At 42.5% G+C, this 27,690-nt stretch overlaps 2 protein-coding genes and 1 pseudogene across 6 annotated transcripts; all 3 read left to right on the top strand.

Annotated features, from left to right (window-relative positions):
- The first annotated feature begins 1,723 nt into the window (after positions 1-1,723).
- On the top strand, positions 1,724-6,814 carry LOC142996586 (eosinophil peroxidase-like). Its single transcript, XM_076147544.1, has 14 exons — positions 1,724-1,792; positions 1,920-1,997; positions 2,281-2,368; positions 2,514-2,689; positions 2,827-2,959; positions 3,246-3,375; positions 3,543-3,749; positions 3,838-4,192; positions 4,453-4,613; positions 4,735-4,993; positions 5,094-5,264; positions 5,377-5,614; positions 5,711-5,928; positions 6,022-6,814. The coding sequence occupies exons 2-14, from the start codon at positions 1,931-1,933 to the stop codon at positions 6,462-6,464; spliced, it is 2,646 nt and encodes an 881-aa protein (XP_076003659.1). The 5' UTR covers positions 1,724-1,792; positions 1,920-1,930; the 3' UTR covers positions 6,465-6,814.
- Positions 6,815-7,415: 601 nt separating this feature from the next.
- Positions 7,416-16,196, top strand: LOC142996590 (protein NLRC3-like; annotated as a pseudogene).
- Positions 16,197-18,082: 1,886 nt separating this feature from the next.
- On the top strand, positions 18,083-27,649 carry LOC142996588 (protein NLRC3-like). 5 transcript variants are annotated; one of them, XM_076147549.1, is made up of 14 exons: positions 18,086-18,280; positions 19,120-19,220; positions 19,315-19,428; positions 19,753-19,866; positions 20,301-20,414; positions 20,787-20,975; positions 21,206-21,287; positions 21,756-21,981; positions 22,325-24,131; positions 24,508-24,681; positions 24,764-24,937; positions 25,987-26,139; positions 26,266-26,312; positions 26,705-27,646. In XM_076147549.1, the coding sequence occupies exons 2-14, from the start codon at positions 19,132-19,134 to the stop codon at positions 27,226-27,228; spliced, it is 3,807 nt and encodes a 1,268-aa protein (XP_076003664.1). In that variant the 5' UTR covers positions 18,086-18,280; positions 19,120-19,131; the 3' UTR covers positions 27,229-27,646. The 5 variants fall into 5 exon arrangements, with proteins under 5 accessions (XP_076003668.1, XP_076003664.1, XP_076003665.1 ...); XM_076147550.1 differs by lacking the exon at positions 19,315-19,428; XM_076147553.1 differs by lacking the exons at positions 24,508-24,681; positions 24,764-24,937 and having other exon boundaries at positions 18,083-18,280; positions 22,325-23,732; positions 26,705-27,649.
- Positions 27,650-27,690: the final 41 nt, after the last annotated feature.

Here is a 27,690-nt window from a genome sequence, read left to right on the forward strand (position 1 = left end):
CACATACACACACACACACACACACACACACACAAACATATTCCACTAACTGCAATATCTGTAATTTTCAATTTGAGCCTCCCAGTGACTTAATCTGAATCCTACTCCAAGTCTTGAAACAATTAGTAACCGAAGTAAATATTTATTTATTAATTATAATTAATTATATTTTTGCACCAAGTGTAATTATACGCTTTATCAATCGTTCAAGTAATTTTTGTTGGTAGGGGTTTATAACATTCAGAGTTGTTACCGGAGTGTGTCAGTGTGGCACATTAAGGAAAGTCAAGTTCAAGTTCAGCCAGGAGGACAGAATTCCAGCCTGTCCAGTGAATTCTCTAGATAAGATGAGCAGCTGTCATTGCGTGGCAAATGTTTCCTGGCAGAGAGAGATAATAATTATGCTCATCACAATGTGTGATAATCGCGCCTCATTAACTTTAGACTGTCATGTATTGCCTGCAACATGAAGCTACATTCAAACTCAACCCTGCTGGAGGAGTTTTGACGGCAATTCCGGGTAGTTAATTAGTGACAGCGCCTTGATTATAGCCTTGACAAACCGCAGGGAGAATGCTTTTGTCTGCCTCTTGGGTTGGAGGTTGTTGGGTTTTGATTGTGTTGACAGGTGACACCACCCTCAATAGTCAGCACCATGTCATGCAACATTACATAACCACATTTCATCTTCGAGTTCATTTAGAATAACATGAAAATAAATACAGACTACATTGAATACAAGTTGAGTAAAAGAATACATACAAATCAAATAGATTCAGTGTCCATCTGTTTACGACATTCTGATGTATCTCGGATCATTACATTACATTACATTACGGTCATTTAGCAGACGCTTTTATCCAAAGCGACTTACAATAAGTGTGTTCAACAAAGGTAGATAAAAGAACTTCAGTTGTGCATCATCACGAATTCGCATCTCGTAGCAGAAAATGTCGCATAAATTTACTTAATAAACCTGTAGAATTGGAGTAAAACATTAAAGGACGTTAATCTTATTCAAATGCTTGGAAATAGCAGAACGTGATGTAAGAAAGCAATTGTCAATAGCTTATTATTGAATGTAGAATGGAAGTTCATGAAAACGATGCATATTTTTATCAAGTAGATCGTTAAATAAGAAACATTTTTAATTGACTCAAAAGATGATAGCACTTTTAAAATGTTTCCTGTAGTTTTCAGGAAGCTGGCAAACAAGCTTCAATAGTCCGTGAACGCAGCAGCACAGATGTATATCAACGCAGTCGGCATGTGCCAGAATGTTCAGTGGGGCACGCCGATGGCGTTGCGCGACACTCCCTTTGTGAATATGAAGAGAGTTCTCTTTTCGGTCACGCCTACGTCTCTTTATGTTTGTGTTGAATCAGCACTCGGAATGTCCAGCTTATGTTCAGAACTCATCTTTGCACTTCTTTGTTACTGCACCACCACAGGTAAACACAATATCAATATACAAACTGTATAGAGATGAAAGTACAGATAATACAACAAAAGACTTCGTTTAGGTCCAAACTGGTGTAGAGGAACATGATGAAAAAAAACCCGGGGAAAACTCTTTGCTTGGATCTTTTCAAGGTATTCCAGTTATTCATTTTTTTTGCAGACTACCAGTCAAATTTACTTTAACTTGATTGTTGACTGGAGGAAGGAATCTGAAGCATCTTGAATGTTGACCCACAGGTTAGTTTGCCTGTCGTCACTGGGTGGTTCCCATCACCTCAATTATAAAAATGGGCTGCAGTACTTCATTCAGCTTTAGTGTTGAACATCACAGGTAAGCCGGCATATGCACCATATACATACATATACACATATATACTATACTTTCTCCGCTAGTAAGTTTGTCTTCTGTTTTTTGGTATTTATTGAGAAGGTGACCAGTGTCCATGTGTGTTTTTCAGGTTTTTCAGAGATGAAGCAGTTTCTGTGCCTGCTTGCAGCAGGTGTGTGCCTGTGTTTGCAAAGCCAGGCGAATGCTGGTGAGTGCTGCAATATCTTTCAAAAAGCCAGAAAAAGCTTTAAAATGTGTGATCTGCATAATTTGAATTTTATTTCGTATAACTTTAAATATGACAAACCACAGAGAAATGCAGTTGTATTCTATTCAGTTAGCTGCAAATAATGTTTCAGTTTGTAACAACACCAACTTCAGCAATATACTGACAACAACATCAGCTGGGTACTAAAATGATCCCAGCACCATGACACATTATGAGTGAATACAGATGATGGACACTGACTGAAATACATTTTCTCCTCCAGAGAGTTTCCTGAGCAGGAGTGACATCGAAAATGCCGTGAAAGAAGCAAAGGCCAACGTGAACGCAGCTTACAAGTACTCCAGGGAAGAGTGAGTGTCTTGATATTGTTAATTGTAAACTGATTGCAGCTTGATCCAGTCTTTAATGTCATCCCACATTTTCTACTTACAAATGAATGATTATCTCTTATAATCAGTTCGAGCAGTGACTTGATGGCCTCCTCCCTCATTTCAGGAGCCTTGAACGTGTAAGGAGGAATGTAGTTTCTCCTACAGACATCATGCGTTTCACAAAGCTGCCTGTGGGGTTCACACGTCAAGCCGTGCGTGCTGCTGACTATATGGAGAACACCGTCAGGCTGCTACAGACGTCTTTGCGCCATCGCCAGAGACGTTCCATCAATGCCACAGGTGTGTTTGTTTGCCTTCATTCCATTTTTTCCTACTGTCAGTTGTACTGTAAGTCTTTTGGGGTCATGTGAAAGATTAACCAGCATTATACCATGATCTGTGTGTGATCACATGATTTTTGTGCCTCTCTGAATTAGATCTGCTGTCACAGAAGACACTGAAGGTGATTGCTGATCTGACTGGCTGCTCTCCCAGACATCAAGCCCCTTCTTGCAAGTCGATGTCCTATACGGACAGGTTTCGCACTGGTTCAGGTACCTGCAACAACAGGTGAGGCACCGATCAGGGAGGAGCAGGAACAAAGAAAATGTTAATCTATTGTTTCTAGCTAGTGTTCCTTTTGAAAATGTGTTACAGATAAAGATTTAGACAAATTTAGACAAAATAGATCAATATAGACGTTTGTTACATTCCCATTGACCAGAGTTGCAAGTTCACTCTCAGTCTATTGTTTAATCTGTTCAGTAGTTCACAGAAATATTATAGAGAAAAGATAATTTTAAGTAAAATAGATGAGAAGGGACAAAATAATGAATGATGTTTTTTTTTTGTTTAGGAAAAATCCACGCCTAGGATCTGCCAACTCACCTGTAACTCGTTGGCTACCGGCTGAGTATCAGGATGACATTAATCTACCTTCAGGCTGGGACGCAGACCACAAAATCAACAATCATATTCTTCCATTGGTACTATAGATTTTACTGGCTAATCCACATTTATTGCAGAATTTTCCTCAGTCTGCTGGCATAGTAAACTATGTGCTGGCTCCTATAAGGACCTTCTCTATAAAGTCCATGGAAAATGTATAGAAAAAAACTAAATAAAACTGCACTGTCTATATGCTTCTTCCTAGGTGAGGGAAGTGTCCCACAATATTTTGCGTGCAGCTAACAAGGATGTAGAGAGCGACCCACTCCTCACCCATATGGTTGCAATTTTTGGCCAGTGGTTGGACCACGACTTGACCTTCACCCCTGTTTCTCCTTCCATCCGCTCATTCAGTAATGGTATAAACTGTGAGCATAGCTGTGAACGTACAGAGCCCTGTTTCCCCATAAAGGTCAGTGTTATTGCATTCAACAAGTAAACACATGAATACATGTACAAACAGACACATCATTTTAAGCATTGCTTGTCACTTAATGCAGATCCCAGACAACGATCCCCGCAAAAAGTCACAGGAATGCATGGCGTTCTTCCGCTCTGCACCAGCCTGCGGCTCTGGCAACACGGGTCACATCTTCGGTGCCAGCAACGTGCGGCAGCAGATGAACTCTCTGACAGCTTTTCTCGACGGAGGCCAGGTTTATGGTTCAGATTACACCAAAGCTCGATTTCTCCGCAACCTGACCAGTGAGGAGGGCCTGTTGAGGATCAACACAGAGTACACTGACAAGGGCCGTGATTTCTTGCCCTTTACCAGTGTTGATGCAAACCTGTGTGCTAACAGAGCTCGGATCACTCATACCCCAAACGTCAAGGAGGTACCCTGCTTTATAGCTGGTGAGTGGCAATGAGCTGATGAGTCCCACTGTAACCTCCACAAAGCACTGACACAATTTCCTTCACCTTCATAAAAGCTCAAGCAATTGTAGAGGCAGTCGTTGATACTGCAGCTTTATTTCCACTTAAAAAATAGTGTGAAAATGAGTTATCTCAGTGTTGAAGGGCTATTTGGGGCTCTGTCTTTTGGAAGGTAATAGCAGCTTCCAATCATGCAGGACTGCTGTTGTTAAACATAGCTGTCTGTTGCTGTCTTCCAGGTGACCAACGTTCCAATGAACACGTTGCGCTGTCTAGCTTACACACATTGTTTCTGCGTGAACACAACCGTCTGGTACGCCCTCTGGCCAAGTTGAATCCCAACTGGAATGGAGATAGACTCTACCAGGAGGCGCGCAAGATCATGGGGGCATACATGCAGGTGAGAGGTGGACTTAAGTAAAGATCTCACATTTTTTGATCAAAGACACTGAATGGTGCAGCCACAGTCCAAAGTGAATTTATTTGTCATCGCTAATATTCTTTCTGTTTTTTTTTACCAGGTCATCAGCTTCAGAGACTACTTATTGCACATTGTTGGCCCGGACTACATTTCCATGAAGTTGTCCACCTACCCCGGATATGATGAGAATGTGGACCCCAGCATTGCCAACGTGTTTGCCACAGCTGCCTACCGATTTGGTCACTTGATGGTTCAGCCTTTCATGTTCCGTTTGAATGAGGATTATGTGGACCACCCCATGTACCCCTCCACACTGCTGCACAAATCATTCCATACACCTTGGAGGCTTATTTTTGAAGGTATGGCCGCAATATTTGTAATTTATGTGTAGCTTTCACTTTACCGGATGAATAATTAATGCATCTAGAATACATTGTTACAAATCATTGTGCTCCACAGGTGGTTTGGACCCAGTTCTGAGAGGGTTGGTGGGTAGCAATGCCAAGCTCAACACACAGAGTCACATGATGACTGATGAATTGACGGAAAAGCTGTTTAAATTTTCTGCTGACTTGGCCCTGGATCTGGCCTCTCTCAACCTACAGAGAGGCAGAGACCACGGACTCCCTGGTATTAACCTTAATCTAGTTCTCTCTTTTGATCTGCGTTTAGGCTTTATAGATCATATATTATCTTAAAAAGAACCATTTCACACCATTACATAATTTCTTGTCTCACCTAGGCTACAACAAATGGCGCAAATTTTGTGACCTGTCACAACCCCAAAATTTGGAGGAGTTGACAGCGGTAATGAACAACTCTGACTTGGCTGAGAAGCTTCTGGATCTGTACGGCACCACTGACAACATCGACGTGTGGCTGGGCGGAGTGGCTGAGCCGTTTGTCCCAGGAGGCAGAGTTGGGCCCTTGTTTGCCTGCCTCATTGCCACTCAGTACCAGAGGATCCGCCAGGGAGACCGGTAAGCAGAGAGAAGGCCCATGTCCTGTAGATGTGGTGATACATGTTAGTCGCCCTTGTGCATCCACTTAGACTTAAATCTTAACTGCTATTTCAGGTTGTGGTGGGAGAATGAGGGAGTCTTCACTGAGAAACAAAGAGAGTCTCTGATGAAGACATCACTGGCACGCATCATCTGCGACAACACTGGCATCACTGAAGTTCCAAAGAAACCTTTCCAGTACCGTCCAAGAGGCTCTGGTTACACCCAATGTACGGACATTCCTGAGTTTGACCTCAGTCCATGGATGGAGAAGGCAGACCAAGGATCTCAAGGTAGCACTCTTAACATAGTGAAATATAGAAATACATGGGAGATTTATGTTGGAATTATTTCAAAATTTGCTTTTTTTCACTCACGACCCACAGGGCCACAGGGTGAGACCGGCCCACCTGGACCACCTGGACCACCTGGACCACCTGGCGGAAGCTCAGTCAATGTTGCTTTTGCTGTGCGGTTAGGCAATAATTTCCCAGAAGCACGCAAGCCTGTGGTCTTCAATGAGGTCATCTACAATGGACAGAACAGCTATAACACCAAAACAGGGAAGTTCACCTGTGACCAACCGGGTGTCTATGAATTTCAGTTCCATTGTACGGTCAAATCCAAGGATGCCAGTGTGGACCTAATGCGCAATGGAAAACTGCTCCTGCATTCATACACGACTCGGCAGAGCGGTTCGGTCATAGCCTCTGGTAACATTTATGTCCAGCTCAAGAAGGGAGACACAGTCTGGCTAATGGTCAACCAGGGTGCTAATGGTGTGACCAAAAACAGCCACTTCTTAGGCCATTTGCTTTTCACCGAATAGTAGCTCACTGCACGGTCACCTTCAGGAAAATGAATGTAGTCATGGAGCAGGATTATTCTGTACGTGACGCGATACCTGCAATATTATCAGAAAGAACCATTTTGCTTCTGTTTGATTGTGACAATTTGATGATAACAATTACATTACATTACATTATTTCTTACTCTCTGGAGAACAATGTGAATGATGACTCCGTCTTTTGATTTGTCATCTTTTCTCTTATCGTTCCTTCTGAGAACAGTTACATGTGTTCTGTTCCATTATGAATTGGAATTACACCCTTCTTTTTTCTGAGATTTTTAAGTGAATTTGTAAATGAAATAATAAATAATTAATATATTTACCTCTCACAGTGCCTCCTTTCAACAATCTCAAGTTTGATCTAAAGCGATGGGCCAGATTTCTTAACGTTTGTATTTGGGCTTATATGGTGACAGTTTTATCTCTACACAGCAAATAGTATACAATTAATTGTGTGAAAGTCCAAGCCCTTTAGAATATTGAGACTGTACTTAGTATTATTCTACAGAAAACAGGGATCAGGGATTTTCATGTGTTTTCCAACATATTCCTATGTAGATCAGCCCCACAAAACAAGAATAAATTAGTTGAATTTTGTTCACATCAACAATATTTAAGCGAGTAAACCAATGAGTACTAGAAAATGCATTTCCTGAGGAAAATGAACCGTGATTGCGAATGCTGAAAATGACCAGAATGCTGAACAAGTGCCGGAAAGATTGAAGCCTGGGTGCCTGAAATGTTTGAATAGTTTCTGAAACACAGACATTTCTATATGATCATTCCCCGTTTGTGTGAGGAGCTGACATGTTGCTCATTTGGTGGCCTCTTAGCACCATCTAGTGGACATATCTAGTGGACACATTGTGTAACGTTTTCCTATTTTTACATTCTCTGTTCTTCAGGTTTTACTGGTTGTCTAGTCATGTGGCTTTCTCATCGCTTTGTTTTTACTTTTGAAGTTCTGAAGTTGGGATCACAGACCACAGGACTGACGAGGGGCATTGAACAGCTTCCCCCTCTGCTAGTGTTTCCTCCCCACATGATCCTAGGAAGAGTGTGAGCGGGTGGACGTGGACCTGGAAGTGAAGTGGAGCAGGTGAGAATCCTTCCATGGATGTTAGGGAAACATTCCGATTGAACTGTGTCGTTTCTCTGAGGCTTTGTTGATGCTCATTTCTTAAGCGTCTCTGTGGTGGAATTATTCCTCACTGATAGTTTTGTAATGGTTGTGTGTGACTTTCAAATACAATGATGACACAATGATCAGCACGTAGCACTGCGGCTGTGACTGATTAGAACAGGGGTCGGGAACCTTTTCTCCTATCGCGGGCCATTTTGAGGTTGCCCAAGGGGCCGATGAATTATTGAACACCAAACTTTTGTTGACGGTGGGTGCGCGCGATTCGAGATCAGCGCTGCGATTGAACACAAAACTTTTGGTGACGGTATAGGCGCATCGAAATGAGCGCTGCGAGCCGGAGGTTCCCAACCCCTGGATTAGAAGATGCAGGAAGTGTTTGAACACAACAGGTTGGACAGCTCTTATAAGCAGGAATCTCTATGTGAAACAACCCTGACACAATAGGTGTGCTACAGAGATCTGTTGTCATTTTGCCATGAGAGAGCCTGAGAGCCAAATCAAAGAAACTCTGACTCACTGAGAATGTGAAAACCTCCAAGGTGGTTGAATATTTTTTTTAAGCACTGTACAGTCACATGAGATAGTGGCTCATGCATGAAACTCTTCCATCCTCCCTTCTGTCTGTCCTTCGTGCCTTTCTAATGTCCTTCCTTCCTTACGTCCTTCCTTCCCCAAACTTCCCCACACTTTATACAGTTAATGTTGTCTGAAATGCAAATATTTAGGCACTGAACTAAATATCAGTTTTGTGAATGTGTGTGTGTGTGTGTGTGTGTGTGCGTGTGTGTGAAAAGGTGTGATTCTGCAATGAATCAGTTGAAGGACACAGTGGACAGCATCCCTCCCTCTAAAAGCTCTCTGCTTGGAGACCATGACAGACAGACCAAGGGTCAGAGGTAAGAGGTCAGAGGTCATCTCTACCTGTCCATCACGCTTCGCTCGCTCTAACAAAGTGTGTGTGTGTGTGTGTGTGTGTGTGTGTGTGTGTGTGTGTGTGTGTGTGTGTGTGTGTGTGTGTCTGCGCGCGCGTGTGTGCGTGCGCATGTCCGCTTGCATGCGTGTGTGTTTGTGTGTTGAAGCTTTGACCACGACAGGGCAGCCTCTCCTTCCCCCAGTTGTGTTTCCATGAAGAGTGGAAACTCTATGTGGGAGCCTCCTACCTTCAAAGATGAAACCATATCAGCAGATCAGAGACCCAGAATTGTTTCCATTCAGTTCAATCGACCAAAAGATGTGACTCACCTGAAAAAATGTTTCATAGACAGAGAGTAAGCTATCACCATTACAACATTTAACATTTCAAATATTATTCTGTAGTATGCAGGAACAAAAGTGCCCAGCATGTGAGCTGTTATAAATACGTTTAGACTGTCCTTTACATGGATTCACCATGAAGGGGCGACTGCTCCCAAACGTTTCATACAGTTTGTGCGTGCGTGCGTGCGTGCGTGCGTGCGTGCGTGCGTGCGTGCGTGCGTGCGTGCGTGCGTGCGTGCGTGCGTGCGTGCGTGCGTGCGTGCATGCGTCTTCTCAACAGACTTCAGACTTGGAAGGTTCCAGAAGGTTCAAGTGCTCAGTCACCCCACCAGCATCATAAAGATCTTGACTCCATATTTATGGTGTGTATTGAATAGTATTACAGTAGTATGAGCAGTAGTATGAGCACTGCAAAGCTTCAATGACATTTCCAGATGAAAGTATAAAGAAGGAAAAAGAAGTGATAGTGAAACTGTGACACAAGTTCGAAATGTCAATAAAGAAGCTTTTTTTGAAAAGTGAAGTTCGTAGCTAAAACATGAAGTACTGGTTGGTCCAAAATGTGAACTTATGAAGGCGTAGGATTTAAATAAGGTGTCGGATTGTAGAAAAAGTTGAATATTTCAGAAAATATGAAAGAAAGACAAGCTTTGGATGGATCTGATGTTGTTAAGAAGTTTCATTTCTTGTTATGTTTGCATATTATTATGTTCCAGCTGCTTGAGGAGAACATTACCTCGTTTGTGAAGGACGAACTGAAGAGGTTCAAGAAGGTCCTGAGTCAAAATTACCCAGAATGCTTTGAGAGCCAGGGTGATGATGAGAAGATGAGCAGTGAGGAGGAAGAGAAGAGGAGGAGCATCAGAGCTGCATTTGTGTTGATCACAGTGAAGAATGAAGCAGGAGGAGCTGGCCGACTTTCTGCACAGCAGTAAGACCATTAAACAGCTTTCACACAATGGAAGGAGGAAATGGCTGAAGGATTACATCTACACCCTCTGGACACACTCAAATATACATTACATTATACATTAGTACTGAAAAGTATATTTCTACAGATGTACCATAAAGTGTAAATAATGGGGGTCAGATTCACACCTGTGATCCACCGTGAAGGTACTGAGTATTTTCTGAGAGTTCAGGATCACAATTTGTAGCCTGAACAAAAAGTCCAGTTCAATGAAGTTGATTTGGGAGGCTGAGTGGTTCAGGGACATGCTGAAGGAGTAATGGAATACATGAGACTATGATACCTAACCAGGATACAATTTTTTAAAAATAAAACTGTTTTCATGACAGTTACAGAGAAACAGATCAAATCATTTTACTTGAGAAAGAGTGTAGATGTACTTGAAAAGTCACCCTGGTCATACATTTGTAGTTTTCATTGATGTGAGGACTTTGTTTGTAGAGTAGCTTGTAACCTCAGAATCAATAACATAGGAGAAACAAGCACACAGGGATGTTACCCACACAAAACCTGCTGCCTGTACAAACACGAGCGGCTCACATGTCTTCAAGAGGCAGAACACTATCACATCATGTAGAACATGCACAGCAAAAAATGAGAGGCACATGTTAAGATTATATTTTAATCAATAAAAAACTAAATGTGGCCCATTTCAAAATGTGTAAATCTGCAGGAACATTCATTAATTTCATTCGTTGTCTGTTGATCCAGGAACTGCTGGTCCACTGTGCCAACGTCAGCTGAAATCTAAGCTGAAGCAGAAGTTCCAGAGTGTGTTTGAGGGGGTCGCTAAAGCAGGAAAGCAAACCCCTCTGAATGAGATCTACACAGAGCTCTACATCACAGAGGGAGGGACTGGAGGGGTCAATGATGAACATGAGGTCAGACAGATTAAAGCAGCATCCAGGAAACCACAGGGAGCAGAAACAACAATCAGATGTGAAGACATCTTTAAAGCCTCACCTGGAAGAGATCAGCCAATCAGAACACTGGTGACAAAGGGCGTGGCTGGCATCGGGAAAACCCTCTTAACACAGAAGTTCACTCTGGACTGGGCTGAAGGCAAAGCCAACCAGCACATCCAGCTCACCTTTCCATTCACCTTCAGAGAGCTGAATGTGCTGAGAGGGAGAAAGTTCAGCTTGGTGGAGCTTCTTCATCACTTCTTCACTGAAACCAAAGAAGCAGCAATTTGCAGCTTTGAGGAATTCCAGGTCATCTTCGTCCTCGACGGTCTGGATGAGTGTCGACTTCCTCTGGACTTCCACACCAGTGAGATTCTGACTGATGTTAGAGAGTCTACCTCAGTGGATGTTCTGCTGACAAACCTCATCAGGGGGAAGCTGCTTCCATCTGCTCGCCTCTGGATCACCACAAGACCTGCAGCAGCCAGTCAGATCCCTGCTGAGAGCATTGACATGATGACAGGTCAGAGGGTTCACTGACCCTCAGAAGGAGGAGTACTTTAGGAAGAAATTCAAAGATGAGATGAAGGCCAACAGCATCATCTCCCACATCAAGACCTCACGAAGCCTCCACATCATGTGCCACATCCCAGTCTTCTGCTGGATCACTGCTACAGTTCTGGAGGACGTGATGAAGACTAGAGAGAGAGGAAACCTGCCCAAGACCCTGACTGAGATGTACATCCACTTCCTAATAGTTCAGACCAAACTGAAAAACATCAAGTATGATGGAGGAGCACAGACAGATCCACTCTGGAATAAAAAGAGCAGGAAGATGATTATGTGATGATGATTATTGGGAAAACTGGCTTTTGATCAGCTGCAGAAAAGGAAACCTGATCTTCTATGAATCAGACCTGACAGAGTGTGGCATGGACATCACAGCAGCCTCAGTGTACTCAGGAGTGTTCACACAGGTCTTTAAAGAGGAGAGGGGACTGTACCAGAACCAGGTGTTCTGCTTCGTCCATCTGAGCGTCCAGGAGTTTCTGGCTGCTCTTTATGTCCATCTGAGATTCATCACCTCTGGAGTCAATCTGCTGTCTGAAGATCAACGAACATCCATGTGGTCCAAACTATCAGTGAAGAAACATAAACTAAGACGTCTCCATCAGAGTGCTGTGGACGAGGCCTTAAAGAGTCCAAGTGGACACCTGGACTTGTTTCTTCGTTTCCTCTTGGGCCTTTCACTATCAACCAATCAGACTCTCTTACAGGGTCTGCTGAGCCATACAGGAAGTAGCTCAGAGACCAAACAGAGTTTAGTAGTCCAGTACATCAAGGAGAAGTGAGAATCAGTGAGAATCTCTCAGTAGAGAGAAGCATCAATCTGTTCCACTGTCTGGGTGAGCTGAAGGATATTTCTCTAGTGCAGGAGATCCAATACCAGCTGACGTCAGGATGTCTCTCCACAGACAATCTGTCTCCTGCTCAGTGGTCTGCTCTGGTCTTCAATTTACTGTCATCAGAGGAAGATCTGGACGTGTTTGACTTGAGGAAATACTCTCCTTCAGAGGAAGCTCTTCTCAGGTTGCTGCCAGTGGTCAACGCCTCAAAAAAAGCTCTGTAAGTGTGAAGGTCACTGACAATCTGTGATATTTTATTTTTAGCCCTTTACCTTTTGTGTGTGTGTGTGTGTGTGTGTGTGTGTGTGTGTGTGTGTGTGTGTGTGTGTGTGTGTGTGTGTGTGTGTGTGTGTGTGTGTGTGTGTGTGTGTGTGTGTGTGTGTGTGTGTGTGTGTGTACTTTCACTACTACCAAATATTTCAGATGGTGGTAGTAATGGGATTCCATAGTCCTAGAGTCTTGTGAGAGTTGATCAGTTAATTATCTGTGTCTGTAGTTATTGTGATTCTCCATGAAAACAGTGCTGAAGTTCTACTTCAATACCATTGTGCATCTACACAGTATTTATTTGTTGATTTTACATCAACTTTAGTATGAGTGATGTGACACCTAACAACCCCAGGTCTTCTCTCTTCCTCTAGAAAATACAGTATTAATGTTAATTCTTCTGCAGGCTCAGTGGCTGCAATCTGTCAGAAAGAAGCTGTGAAGCTCTGTCCTCAGTCCTCAGCTCTCAGTCCTCCAGTCTGAGAGACCTGGACCTGAGTCACAATGACCTGCCGGATTCAGGAGTGAAGCTGCTGTCTGCTGGACTGGAGAGTCCACACTGGAAACTGGAAACTCTCAGGTCAGGGCTCATTTGTTAGTCACCCTGCAGATTTCATTTAGATCTTAAACTTGTGACATTACTTACATGAATCTTTCTCCAGGCTCAGTGACTGTAATTTGTCTTCGAGAAGCTGTGAAGCTTTGTCCTCAGTCCTCAGCTCTCAGTCCTCCAGTCTGAGACACCTGGACCTGAGTCACAATGACCTGCAGGATTCAGGAGTGAAGCTCCTGTCTGCTGGACTGGAGAGTCCACACTGTAAACTGGAAACTCTCAGGTCAGGACTGTGACTCAACTGTGGCCTTGAAATCTGTATCATGTTCCTTCTGACACCATGCTCAAACAAGGTCTTGCATACTTGTTTCCCTAGATGATATACAGTATGAATTTAGGTATTTTATGAAACTTGAATGTAAACTGTTAACTTTCCACAACACAATTATGTATAAATATATATGGATATATGTATATATTGAGCCACGACTGGACTTGAACGATACAATGTGGAAATGTACAGCCTGATCTCCATTACTCCATTATTCATAGAAACTTCACTGTCGCTCGACAGCAAAATACCAATTCAGCACACAGAGTTGTTATGAGCGGGAACAAAAGCAACAACTCACAACAAGACAACAACAAACAGTAAAAATATGTTTCAGCAAGATGTTTTTTAGATCACCAATTTAGATCTACCTTTCTTTATTGGTCTCTTTGTTCGTCTTCACTCCTTCAAGCTCCCTGTCCCTTTCCTTTAACTTCTCTTTGGGAGCTGCCATTCGTGCCATTCGCCTCTCTTTAATGGCCCCGTCCTTCTGATTGTTTTTGTTCTCCACCATCTTGCTGAAGTTTTTGTATTTTTACTTGGCATTCTGTTGGACTTCCTTCTCGTGCTCCCGTTTCTCAGCAATTTGTTTCCGCTTTTCAGCCTCTGGCGTCTCTCTTGCAGCATCCAGTTTGTGCTTAATCACCTCCATTGATGTTTCCTTTTTCATTGGAGAGCAGAGAAATTCCCTCCATTTTGGAGACGTAGGGCTCAAGATGCAATCTGCAGGTCAAGCTTGACTTCACTTCAAAATCATAAATTAGTGTATAAGCTACTTTACTTTTAATTAGAAAAGGCAAAAGTTTTAAATACAATAAAGACCACAAAGTTAAGTGTTTCTTTAACCTGAAAGCGAAAATCTCAACATCCAGATTCATCATTCGAAAGTAATTCACATATCTAATAATTGTGTGTGTGTGTGTGTGTGGGTGTGTGTGTGTGTGTATGTGTGTGTGTGTGTGTGTGTGTGTGTGTGTGTGTGTGTGTGTGTGTGTGTGTGTGTGTGTGTGTTCTCAGGCTGTCAGCTTGTATGATCACACAGGAAGGCTGTGCTTCTCTGGCCTCAACCCCTCCCATCTGAGAGAGCTGGACCTGAGCTACAACCATCCAGGAGACGCAGGAGAGAAGCTGCTGTCTGCTGGACTGGAGAGACTCAGGTATGGACGGATGCCTTGATGGTTTATATTTAACAATGGATGTGATTGATTCCTTTTGGTAGATAGTTGTTAAAGCTTCCAAGTCAATAATCAATAAAGTGCTGTTGTGACTCTGTCCTCCTTCAGGATGGATCATGGTGGACAACAGAGGATCAGAGCTGGAATCAGGAAATGTAAGTCAAGACTTTGATGACTTTGAATTTGACTTGTCAGTCAGAATATTAACTGTTTGATTGACTTTTTGAATAATGAACAAAAATAAATGAATTGGAAACATTATCAGGTTTGTATCAGCATTTTCGTGTTTGATCTCTGATGATTTCACTTTGATCTCTGGGAACTTCTGGTCAACTTTTGTCACATTTTTCACAAAAATTAGTTCATTATATAATAAGTAATGGTTTCAGTGATATTGAAATTGGAAGACAGACATATTGACAGATTTCAGACTAAAAGCAGTGGAATCAAAAGTGCAGTAGTGAATAAATGAGTGAATGATTAAGGCAGCAGCTGTGTTTGAGGATGAACTGCTGCTGTTTGTGTTCCTTCCTGTCCATCAGATGATTGTGAACTGGAACTGGATCCAAACACAATGAACAGAGCTCTCAAACTGTCTGACAACAACAGGAAGGTGATACATGTAAGAAAGCTGCATTTACATCCTGATCATCCAGAGAGGTTTGGTCTCTGGACTCAGCTGCTGTGTAGGAATGCTCTGACTGGTCGCTGTTACTGGGAGGTGGAGTGGGAAGGACATGTTGACATATCAGTGAGTTACAGAGAAATCAGCAGGAAAGGACACAGTGACAGCAGGTTTGGACAAAATAATCAGTCCTGGAGTCTGATATGCTCTGATCATCATGGTGATTGTGTCCGTCACAATAACAGAGACACGCCCCTCAGTGTCCCTGTGTCCTTCAATGTCCCTCACAGAGTAGGAGTGTATGTGGACTGTCCTGCTGGCACGTTGTCCTTCTACAAAGTCTCTAACACACTGATCCACCTCCACACCTTCACCACCACATTCACTCACACTCTGTATGCTGGGTTTGGGTTGTGTTTTGGTTCCTCTGTGTCTCGGTAAGACAGAAAGTTTCACACACATTCACTGATTGATTTTTAAAGGTTTGTTAATCTATGCTGTTAAATAACTTCATCTTAAATGGTGGGTGTTTTTCTCACTAGTCACAGTTGAAAGTTGTTTGTGTGAATGTATTCTTCTTCAGTCAAGGTCTTTAGTGCAGATGTGGACCACTAGAGGCAGTGTAGAGCAATGTGCCACTGTTTGTATTATCCAGAATGTTCATACAAAAAGACTAAACTCAAAGTTATTCAAATGTTTTCATGTGATGTAAACAAGGAGCTTCTTCTTCTTCTTCCAATCAAACATTGCTCCAAAGCTCGCTGCCAGTGTCCCAGCGTCTCCATCTGTTCTTTAGGCAGAAACGTGACAGAACCAGAGAGATTCAAACGTTTATTTTGTACTTTGACTGCACCATAAAACAAGTAAGCAATACCTTCACTTCAGTGTATAAACACACACACACACACACACACACACACACACACACACACACACAAACACACACACACACACACACACACGTGTAAACAGCAAGTTGTGCATTTACATCATTGAAACGTTTGACAGTCAGTCACTTTCAGTCGCTTGTGTAAAAATCTTCGCTATGCAGCTTCTGTGGCGTCTGCTGCCGTTCTTATGGCACAAAAAGCGGAACGAACTATAAACATCAAAAGTCCTTTTCAAGACACTTAGGGAGAGGAGAGAGATTCGACCCCATGGATCGACTGAGCGAATCCGGGGATCACTCGTTCGTTCGTGTGTCAGGTCCTCGTGAGTTTGTCCGGGGGCATGAAGCCGCTGTCTCCCAGAGTCCGTGTCGGACAGATCAACCTCAAGTATGTAGATGTGCTGTGGGTATCCATGTCTGTATCAGCAGGGGTGCACATAAGCCTTTCAGTCTCAAACCGGTCATTTTTTTTATGGTTAATGGTTAATGGATGGTTAATTGTATTTATCCTCATGGATGAATTAAACCTTTCAAGAAAGTGGATCACATCACTCCAGTTCTGAGGTCCTCACACTGGCTTCCTGTCTGCCAAAGAATTGATTTCAAAATACTACTGCTGGTTTATAAATCACTGAATGGTTTAGGGCCAAAATACATGTCCGATCTACCGCTAGATTATGAACCATCCAGACCTCTCAGATCGTCAGGTTTGGATCTGCTTTCTGTCCCCAGAGTCAAGAGTAAGCATGGAGAAGCAGCATTCAGTTTTTATGCCCCGCATATCTGGAACAAACTCCCAGAAAACTGCAGGTTAGCTGCAACTATCACATCTTTTAAATCAAGTCTGAAGACTTTTCTGTTTGCCGCTGCCTTTAATTAAACAAAATCACTGCACTGTAACTTACTGTAACTCAAACCTTATTTTACCTGCTTTATTCTGTTTTAGCTTATTTTAATCTGCTTTAATTTATTTAATATGTTTTTATTTACTACTATTATTTAAGTGTCCTTTTAACTTAATTTAACTAGCTGTTTTATTCTGTTTTAGTTTTGAACCCGGTGGCCTCTGCAGGGGTAAGCAAAATAGAAATAAAAAAGAAATCCTTTGCGAGATAAGGTAACCAGTTTTATTCAAAATAGAAATAAAATCGAAATCCTTTGCGAGATAAGGTAACCTGTTTTATTAACAACTATAGGGTAAACTAATAGAAAAAGACACATAAATCAAAGTAAAGCCACTACGGGGGAAACTAGTTTTTATTTTCTTTACACTTTTCTGTTTTTAATTGTACTTAAGTGTCCTTTTTAGTTTTAATTTTCTTTACATTTTGTGTGTGTCCTTTTCTTTTCCTGATGCTTTTATTCTATTTTATTGTAAAGCACTTTGAATTGCCTTGCTGCTGAAATGTGCTATAAGAATAAAATTGCCTTGCCTTGCCTTACCTTTCAATGTCAACTTAGCCGAATCGTAATTATTTGTTATTATTCGTTGGGTGTATATGTCCATATATGAAGATGGATTACTCAATCAATCATCTAAATTGTGTATAAATATGTATATTTTTATTGAAGAATGCATTTGAATCATCTAAATCTAATCAGTAGAATAATTGATTGTCTGACCTCAGTGTCCTTATTCAGGTTTAAATTTGAAGTCACATTGACTTGGACACTGAGGAAGCATTCGCCTCTCTAAGATTAAGATTAAGATTCTTTATTCTAGTCATGTTGCATGCAATTCACGGCAATCACATGCAATTGATATTTGTCTTGAACCCCCTACATATCACACAGACAAACACATGCACTAGGGGAGGGATGCTAGAACCAGAGGTTGGGAACCACTGGGATAGAAGAATGTGTTTTATGAATGAAGCCACTATGATCGTAAAAATCTCTCTAAAATGAACATAAATATGAGCTTTGTGTTTGATCGGTGACATTTCTATATGATCATTCCCCGTTTGTGTGAGGAGCTGACATGTTGCTCATTTGGTGGCCTATTAGCACCATCTAGTGGACACATCTTGTGGACACGTTGTGTAACGTTTTCCTATTTTTACATCCTCTGTTCTTCAGGTTTTACTGGTTGTCTAGTCATGTGGCTTTCTCATCGCTTTGTTTTTACTTTTGAAGTTCTGAAGTTGGGATCACAGACCACAGGACTGACGAGGGGCATTGAACAGCTTCCCCCTCTGCTAGTGTTTCCTCCCCACATGATCCTAGGAAGAGTGTGAGCGGGTGGACGTGGACCTGGAAGTGAAGTGGAGCAGGTGAGAATCCTTCCATGGATGTTAGGGAAACATTCCGATTGAACTGTGTCGTTTCTCTGAGGCTTTGTTGATGCTCATTTCTTAAGCGTCTCTGTGGTGGAATTATTCCTCACTGATAGTTTTGTAATGGTTGTGTGTGACTTTTCAAATACAATGATGACACAATGATCAGCACGTAGCACTGCGGCTGTGACTGATTAGAACAGGGGTCGGGAACCTTTTTTCCTATCGCGGGCCATTTTGAGGTTGCCATCAGCCCTCAGGGGCCAATGAATTATTGAACACCAAACTTTTGTTGACGGTAGTACGCGCGATTCGAAATTAGCGCTGGGATTGAACACAAACCTTTTGGTGACGGTGTAGGCGCATCGAAATGAGCGCTGCGAGCCGGAGATTCGGGCTGGGGGTTCCCAACCCCTGGATTAGAAGATGCAGGAAGTGTTTGAACACAACAGGTTGGACAGCTCTTATAAGCAGGAATCTCTATGTGAAACAACCCTGACACAATAGGTGTGCTACAGAGATCTGTTGTCATTTTGCCATGAGAGAGCCTGAGAGCCAAATCAAAGAAACTCTGACTCACTGAGAATGTGAAAACCTCCAAGGTGGTTGAATACTTTTTATAGGTACTGTACAGCCACATGAGGTAGTGGCTCATGTATGAAACTCTTCCATCCTCCCTTCCGTCTGTCCTTGGTGCCTTTATACGTCCTTTCTTCCTTACGTCCTTCCTTCCCCAAACTTTATACAGTTAATGTCGTCTGAAATACAAATTTAGGTACTGAACTAAATATCAGTTGGTGTGTGTGTGTGTGTGTGTGTGTGTGTGTGTGAAAAAGTGTGATTCTGCAATGAATCAGTTGAAGGACACAGTGGACAGCATCCCTCCTTCTAAAAGCTCTCTGCTTGGAGACCATGACAGACAGACCAAGGGTCAGAGGTAAGATAAGTCATCTCTACCTGTCCATCACGCTTCACTTGCTCTAACAAAGTGTGTGCGTGTGTGTGTGTGTGTGTGTGTGTGTGTGTTGAAGCGCTGACCACCAGAGGACAGTCTCTTCTTTACCATGTTGTGTTTCCATGAAGAGTGGAAACTCTATGATGGAGCCTCTTACCTTCAGAGATGGAACCAAATCAGCAGATCAAAGGTTAAAAGTTTATTTAAGTTCTTTCTTATTATCAAACTGTGATGGGAAGAATCATGTATAAGTTTGCTTTTAAGTTTGCTGCGGCTGCCTTAGCCACCAAACACACAACACACAGTATGTTTTGTTTTGCTCACTTCCTGTAATTGCACCGAGTCAGGTCGCATTGTCTAGTGGTTGTTGAAACTGAACTGAGACAAACAAATCAAAACTAATCCGAAAACAATTCTTACATAATCCGAGAATTTAACATCACAAAACAAGACAAACAGCTCTAACACAGTGTGTGTGTGTGTGTGTGTGTGTGTGTGTGTGTGTGTGTTGAAGCTCTGACCACCAGAGGACAGTCTCTTCTTTACCCAGTTGTGTTTCCATGAAGAGTGGAAACTCTATGATGGAGCCTCTTACCTTCAGAGATGGAACCAAATCAGCAGATCAAAGGTTAAAAGTTTATTTAAGTTCTTTCTTATTATCAAACCGTGATAGGAAGAATCATGTATAAGTTTGCTTTTAAGTTTGCTGCGGCTGCCTTAGCCACCAACTACACACAACACACAGTATGTTTTGTTTTGCTCACTTCCTGTAATTGCACCGAGTCAGGTCGCATTGTCTAGTGGTTGTTGAAACTGAACTGAGACAAACAAATCAAAACTAATCCGAAAACAATTCTTACATAATCCGAGAATTTAACATCACAAAACAAGACAAACAGCTCTAACACAGTGTGTGTGTGTGTGTGTGTGTGTGTGTGTGTGTGTGTGTGTGTGTGTGTGTGTGTGTGTGTGTGTGTGTGTGTGTGTGTGTGTGTGTGTGTGTGTGTGTGTGTGTGTGTGTGTGTGTGTGTGTGTGCGTGTGTGTGTGTGTGTGTGTTGAAGCTCTGACCACCAGAGGACAGTCTCTTCTTTACCCAGTTGTGTTTCCATGAAGAGTGGAAACTCTATGATGGAGCCTCTTACCTTCAGAGATGGAACCAAATCAGCAGATCAAAGGTTAAAAGTTTATTTAAGTTCTTTCTTATTATCAAACCGTGATGGGAAGAATCATGTATAAGTTTGCTTTTAAGTTTGCTGCGGCTGCCTTAGCCACCAACTACACACAACACACAGTATGTTTTGTTTTGCTCACTTCCTGTAATTGCACCGAGTCAGGTCGCATTGTCTAGCGGTTGTTGAAACTGAACTGAGACAAACAAATCAGAACTAATCCGAAAACAATTCTTACATAATCCGAGAATTTAACATCACAAAACAAAACAAACAGCTATAACACAGTGTGTGTGTGTGTGTGTGTGTGTGTGTGTCTGAGTGCCTGTGTGTGTCTGCGTGCCGGTGTGTGTCTGCGTGCCTGTGTGTGTGTTGAAGCTTTGACCACGACAGGGCAGTCTCTCCTTTCCCCAGTTGTGTTTCCATGAGGAGTGTAAACTCTATGATGGAGCCTCTTACCTTCAGAGATGGAACCAAATCAGCAGATCAGAGAGCCAGAGATGTTTCCAATCAGTTCAATCGACCAAAAGATGTGACTCGCCAGAAAAGAAGTTTCTCAGTCGGAGAGTAAGCTATCACCATCACAACATTTAACATTTCAAATATTATTCTGTAGTATCTTATGCAGGAACAAAAGTGCCCAGCATGTCAGCTGTCATAGATAACGTTTCAAACTGTGTGTGTGTGTGTGTGTGTGTCTGTGTGTCTGTTTGTCTGTCTGCCTGCCTGCCTGCCTGCCTGCCTGCCTGCCTGCCTGCCTGCCTGCCTGCCTGCCTGCCTTCCTTCCTTCTCAACAGACTTCAGACTTGGCAGGTTCCAGAAGGTTCAAGTGCTCAGTCAACCCACCAGCATCAAAAAGATCTTGACTGCATATTTATGGTGTGTAATATATAAATATATACACTGTATGTATATATATATATATATACGTAATATATCAGGTTTATATATAGTGTTCATGTTAGACTCTTCTGGCCAGTTTGATACCGAGACTGAAAACATCGCTCTGCACTAGCAATAGTATTACAGTAGTATGAGCACTGCAAAGCTTCAATGACATTTCCAGATGAAAGTATAAAGAAGGAAAAAGATGTGAAAAAGAAACTGTGACAGGAGTTTGAAATGTCACTAAAGTAGCTTTTTTGAAAAGTGTAGTTTGTTGCTGAAACATGAAGTACTAGTTGGTCCACAATGTGAATTTATGAAGGCGTAGGATTTTAATAAGGTGTCGGATTGTAGAAAAAGTTGAATATTTCAGAAAATATGAAAGATAGACAAGCTTTGGATGGATCTGATGTTGTTTAGAAGTTACATTTCTTGTTATGTTTGCATATTATTCTGTTCCAGCTGCTTGAGGAGAACATTACCTTGTTTGTGAAGGACGAACTGAAGAGGTTCAAGAAGGTTCTGAGTCAAAATGACCCAGAATGCTTCGAGAGCCAGAGTGATGATGAGAAGATGAGCAGTGAGGAGGAAGAGAAAAAGAGGAGCATCAGAGCTGCATTTGTGTTGATCACTGTGAATTTCCTGAGAAGAATGAAGCAGGAGGAGCTGGCCGACTTTCTGCACAGCAGTAAGACCATATAACAGCTTTAACACAATGGAAAGAGGAAATGGCTAAAGGATTACATCTACACCCTCTGGACACACTCAAATATACATTACATAATACCAGTGGTTCCCAAACTGTTTCTTTCGTGCCCCCCTTTATAGATCAGAAGTTTTTTGCGCCCCTCTGCTGCCTGTACAAACATGGGCGGCTCACACTATCACATCATGTAGAACCTGCACAACAAAAAATGAGATGCACATGTTAAGATGATCTCTTTCTAAGTAAAAAACTAAATGTAGCCCTTTTAAAAATGTGTAAATCTTCAGGCACATTCATTAATTTCATTGGTTGTCTGTTGATCCAGGAACTGCTGCTCCACTGTGCCAACGTAAACTAAAATCTAAGCTGAAGCAGAAGTTCCAGAGTGTGTGTGAGGGGGTCACTAAAGCAGGAAAGCAAACCCTTCTGAATGAGATCTACACAGAGCTCTACATCACAGAGGGAGGGGCTGGAGGGGTCAATGATGAACATGAGGTCAGACAGATTGAAGCAGCATCCAGGAAACCACAGGGAGCAGAAACAACAATCAGATGTGAAGACATCTTCAAAGCCTCACCTGGAAGAGATCAGCCAATCAGAACACTGGTGACAAAGGGCGTGGCTGGCATTGGGAAAACCCTCTTAACGCAGAAGTTCACTCTGGACTGGGCTGAAGGCAAAGCCAACCCGCACATCCAGTTCACCTTTCCATTCACCTTCAGAGAGCTGAATGTGCTGAGAGGGAGGAAGTTCAGCTTGGTGGAGCTTCTTCATCACTTCTTCACTGAAACCAAAGAAGCAGCAATTTGCAGCTTTGAGGAATTCCAGGTCATCTTCATCCTCGACGGTCTGGATGAGTGTCGACCTCCTCTGGACTTCCACAAAGGGGAGGTCCTGACTGACGTTAGAGAGTCTACCTCAGTGGATGTTCTGCTGACAAACCTCATCAGGGGGAAGCTGCTTCCATCTGCTCGCCTCTGGATCACCACAAGACCTGCAGCAGCCAATCAGATCCCTGCTGAGAGCATTGACATGATGACAGAGGTCAGAGGATTCACTGACCCTCAGAAGGAGGAGTACTTTAGGAAGAGATTCAAAGATGAGATGAAGGCCAACAGCATCATCTCCCACATCAAGACCTCACGAAGCCTCCACATCATGTGCCACATCCCAGTCTTCTGCTGGATCAATGGTACAGTTCTGGAGGACGTGATGAAGACTAGAGAGAGAGGAAACCTGCCCAAGACCCTGACTGAGATGTACATCCACTTCCTAATAGTTCAGACCAAACTGAAAAACATCAAGTATGATGGAGGAGCACAGACAGATCCACTCTGGAATAAAAAGAGCAGGAAGATGATTATGTCTTTGGGAAAACTGGCTTTTGATCAGCTGCAGAAAGGAAACCTGATCTTCTATGAATCAGACCTGGCAGAGTGTGGCATGGACATCACAGCAGCCTCAGTGTACTCAGGAGTGTTCACACAGGTCTTTAAAGAGGAGAGGGGACTGTACCAGAACCAGGTGTTCTGCTTCGTCCATCTGAGCGTCCAGGAGTTTCTGGCTGCTCTTTATGTCCATCTGAGATTCATCACCTCTGGAGTCAATCTGCTATCTGAAGATCAACGAACATCCATGTGGTCCAAACTATCAGTGAAGAAACATAAACTAAGACGTCTCCATCAGAGTGCTGTGGACGAGGCCTTAAAGTGTCCAAGTGGACACCTGGACTTGTTTCTTCGTTTCCTCTTGGGCCTTTCACTATCAACCAATCAGACTCTCTTACAGGGTCTCCTGGGCCATACAGGAAGTAGCTCAGAGACCAAACAGAGTTTAGTAGTCCAGTACATCAAGGAGAAGATCAGTGAGAATCTCTCAGTAGAGAGAAGCATCAATCTGTTTCACTGTTTGAGTGAGCTGAAGGATCTTTCTCTAGTGGAGGAGATCCAATACCAGCTGACGTCAGGATGTCTCTCCACAGACAATCTGTCTCCTGCTCAGTGGTCTGCTCTGGTCTTCAACTTACTGTCATCAGAGGAAGATCTGGACGTGTTTGACTTGAGGAAATACTCTGCTTCAGAGGAAGCTCTTCTCAGGTTGCTGCCAGTGGTCAACGCCTCAAAGAAAGCTCTGTAAGTGTGTAGGTCACTGACAATCTGTGATATTTTATTTTTAGCCCTTTACCGTGTGTGTGTGTGTGTGTGTGTGTGTGTGTGTGTGTGTGTGTGTACACTTTCACTACTACCAAATATTTCAGATGGTGGTAGTAATGGGATTCCATAGTCCTAGAGTCTTGTGAGAGTTGATCAGTTAATTATCTGTGTCTGTAGTTATTGTGATTCTCCATGAAAACAGTGCTGAAGTTCTACTTCAATACCATTGTGCATCTACACAGTATTTATTTGTTGATTTTACATCAACTTTAGTATGAGTGATGTGACACCTAACAAACCCCAGGTCTTCTCTCTTCCTCTAGAAAATACAGTATTAATGTTAATTCTTCTGCAGGCTCAGTGGCTGCAATCTGTCAGAAAGAAGCTGTGAAGCTCTGTCCTCAGTCCTCAGCTCTCAGTCCTCCAGTCTGAGAGACCTGGACCTGAGTCACAATGACCTGCCGGATTCAGGAGTGAAGCTGCTGTCTGCTGGACTGGAGAGTCCACACTGGAAACTGGAAACTCTCAGGTCAGGGCTCATTTGTTAGTCACCCTGCAGATTTCATTTGGATCTTAAACTTGTGACATTACTTACATGAATCTTTCTCCAGGCTCAGTGACTGTAATTTGTCTTCGAGAAGCTGTGAAGCTCTGTCCTCAGTCCTCAGCCCTCAGTCCTCCAGTCTGAGACACCTGGACCTGAGTCACAATGACCTGCAGGATTCAGGAGTGAAGCTCCTGTCTGCTGGACTGGAGAGTCCACACTGTAAACTGGAAACTCTCAGGTCAGGACTGTGACTCAACTGTAGCCTTGAAATCTGTATCATGTTCCTTCTGACACCATGCTCAAACAAGGTCTTGCATACTTGTTTCCCTAGATGATATACAGTATGAATTTAGTTATTTTATGAAACTTGAATGTAAACTGTTAACTTTCCACAACACAATTATGTATAAATATATATAGATATATGTATATATTGAGCCTCGACTGGACTTGAACGATACAATGTGGAAATGTACGGCCTGATCTCCATCACTCCATTATTCATAGAAACATCACTGTCGCTCGACAGCAAAATACCAATTCAGCACACAGAGTTGTAATGAGCGGGAACAAAAGCAACAACTCACAACAAGACAACAACAAACAGTAAAAATATGTTTCAGCAAGATGTTTTTTAGATCACCAATTTAGATCTACCTTTCTTTATTGGTCTCTTTGTTCGTCTTCACTTCTTCAAGCTCCCTGTCCCTTTCCTTTATTTTCGCTTTGGGAGCTGCCATTCGTGCCATTCGCCTCTCTTTAATAGTCCCGTCCTTTTGATTGTTTTTGTTCTCCACCATCTTGCAGAAGTTTTTGTATTTTTACTTGGCATTCTGTTGGACTTCCTTCTCGTGCTCCCGTTTCTCAGCAATTTGTTTCCGCTTTTCAGCCTCTGGTGTCTCTCTTGCAGCATCCAGTTTGTGCTTAATCACCTCCATTGATGTTTCCTTTTTCATTGGAGAGCAGAGAAATTCCCTCCATTTTGGATACGTAGGACTCAAGATGCAATCTGCAGGTCAAGTTTGACCTGCAGATGTGACCTGTCCAGTTCCTTCACTTCAAAGTCATAAATCAGTGTATAAGCTACTTTACTTTTAATAAGAAAAGGCAAAAGTTCAAATGAAAACAAAGTGTTTTAAATACAATAAAGACCACAAAGTTAAGTGTTTCTTTAACCTGAAAGCGAAAATCTCAACATCCAGAATCATCATTCGAAAGTAATTCACATATCTAATAATTGTGTGTGTGTGTGTGTGTGTGTGTGTGTGTGTGTGTGTGTGTTCTCAGGCTGTCAGCTTGTATGATCACACAGGAAGGCTGTGCTTCTCTGGCCTCAGCTCTGAGCTCCAACCCCTCCCATCTGAGAGAGCTGGACCTGAGCTACAACCATCCAGGAGACGCAGGAGAGAAGCTGCTGTCTGCTGGACTGGAGAGACTCAGGTATGGACGGATGCCTTGATGGTTTATATTTAACAATGGATGTTATTGATTCCTTTTGGCAGAAAGTTGTTAAAGCTTCCAAGTCAATAATCAATAAAGTGCTGTTGTGACTCTGTCCTCCTTCAGGATGGATCATGGTGGACAACAGAGGATCAGAGCTGGAATCAGGAAATGTAAGTCAAAGACTTTGATGACTTTGAATTTGACTTGTCAGTCAGAACATTAACTGTTTGATTGACTTTTTGAATAATGAACAAAAATAAATGAATTGGAAACATTATCAGGTTTGTATCAGCATTTTCGTGTTTGATCTCTGATGATTTCACTTTGATCTCTGGGAACTTCTGGTCAACTTTTGTCACATTTTATATAGTAAAAAATTAGTTCATTATATAATAAGTAATGGATTCAGTGATATTGAAATTGGAAGACAGACATATTGACAGATTTCAGACTAAAAGCAGTGGAATCAAAAGTGCAGTAGTGAATAAATGAGTGAATGATTAAGGCAGCAGCTGTGTTTGATGATGAACTGCTGCTGTTTGTGTCCCTTCCTGTCCATCAGATGATTGTGAACTGGAACTGGATCTAAACACAATGAACAGAGCTCTCAAACTGTCTGACAACAACAGGAAGGTGATACATGCAAGAAAGCTGCATTTACATCCTGATCATCCAGAGAGGTTTGATCTCTGGACTCAGCTGCTGTGTAGAAATGCTCTGACTGGTCGCTGTTACTGGGAGGTGGAGTGGGAAGGACATGTTGACATATCAGTGAGTTACAGAGAAATCAGCAGGAAAGGACACAGTGACAGCAGGTTTGGAGGAAATAATCAGTCCTGGAGTCTGATATGCTCTGATCATCATGGTGATTGTGTCCGTCACAATAACAGAGACACGCCCCTCAGTGTCCCTGTGTCCTTCAATGTCCCTCACAGAGTAGGAGTGTATGTGGACTGTCCTGCTGGCACGTTGTCCTTCTACAAAGTCTCTAACACACTGATCCACCTCCACACCTTCACCACCACATTCACTCACACTCTGTATGCTGGGTTTGGGTTGTGTTTTGGTTCCTCTGTGTTTCTGTAAGACAAAGTCTCACACACACACTGATTGATTTTAAGGGTTTGTTGATATACACTGTCCTTGTTAAATAACTTCGTCTTGAATGTTGGGTGTTTTTCTCACTAGTCACAGTTGGAATCCCACTTAGTGTAAGTCATTTAGTCTGTGGCAATTTATTCTTCTTCATTTAAGGTCCTGAGTGCAGATGTTGACCACTAGAGGCAGTGTAGAGCAATGTGCCGCTGTTTGTATTATCCAGTATGTTCAGACAGAAAGACTGAACGTAGTTATTAAAATGTTTCAGTCAGAGAGGCTTTAGGATCGAGGGTCAACATGTTCTTTCAGACGCTTTGTTTTCTCTCCATGGACAAATATCGGAACATTAGCACTTCCTGTTTTCTCTCCACCTCACTTTCTTCCAATTAAACATGGTTCACAGAGCTCGCTGCCAGCGTCTCCGTCTGTTCTTTAGGCAGAAACGTGACA

This window comes from Genypterus blacodes, unplaced genomic scaffold, assembly GCF_046128005.1.
Source record: "Genypterus blacodes isolate CSIRO-AG114 ecotype Tasmania unplaced genomic scaffold, CSIRO-AGI_Gbla_v1 ptg000038l_1, whole genome shotgun sequence".
Lineage (NCBI taxonomy): Eukaryota > Metazoa > Chordata > Actinopteri > Ophidiiformes > Ophidiidae > Genypterus > Genypterus blacodes.

Coding starts and splice junctions, on each gene's coding strand:
- LOC142996586 (XM_076147544.1), top strand. CDS start 1,931: ATGAAGCAGTTTCTGTGCCTGCTTGCAGCAGGTGTGTGCCTGTGTTTG. Junction 2,960..3,245: donor TCAGGTACCTGCAACAACAG/GTGAGGCACCGA, acceptor TTTTTTGTTTAG/GAAAAATCCACGCCTAGGAT. Junction 5,265..5,376: donor CAGAGACCACGGACTCCCTG/GTATTAACCTTA, acceptor TGTCTCACCTAG/GCTACAACAAATGGCGCAAA.
- LOC142996588 (XM_076147549.1), top strand. CDS start 19,132: ATGAATCAGTTGAAGGACACAGTGGACAGCATCCCTCCTTCTAAAAGC. Junction 19,429..19,752: donor ACCAAATCAGCAGATCAAAG/GTTAAAAGTTTA, acceptor TGTGTGTTGAAG/CTCTGACCACCAGAGGACAG. Junction 26,140..26,265: donor GCTGGACTGGAGAGACTCAG/GTATGGACGGAT, acceptor GTCCTCCTTCAG/GATGGATCATGGTGGACAAC.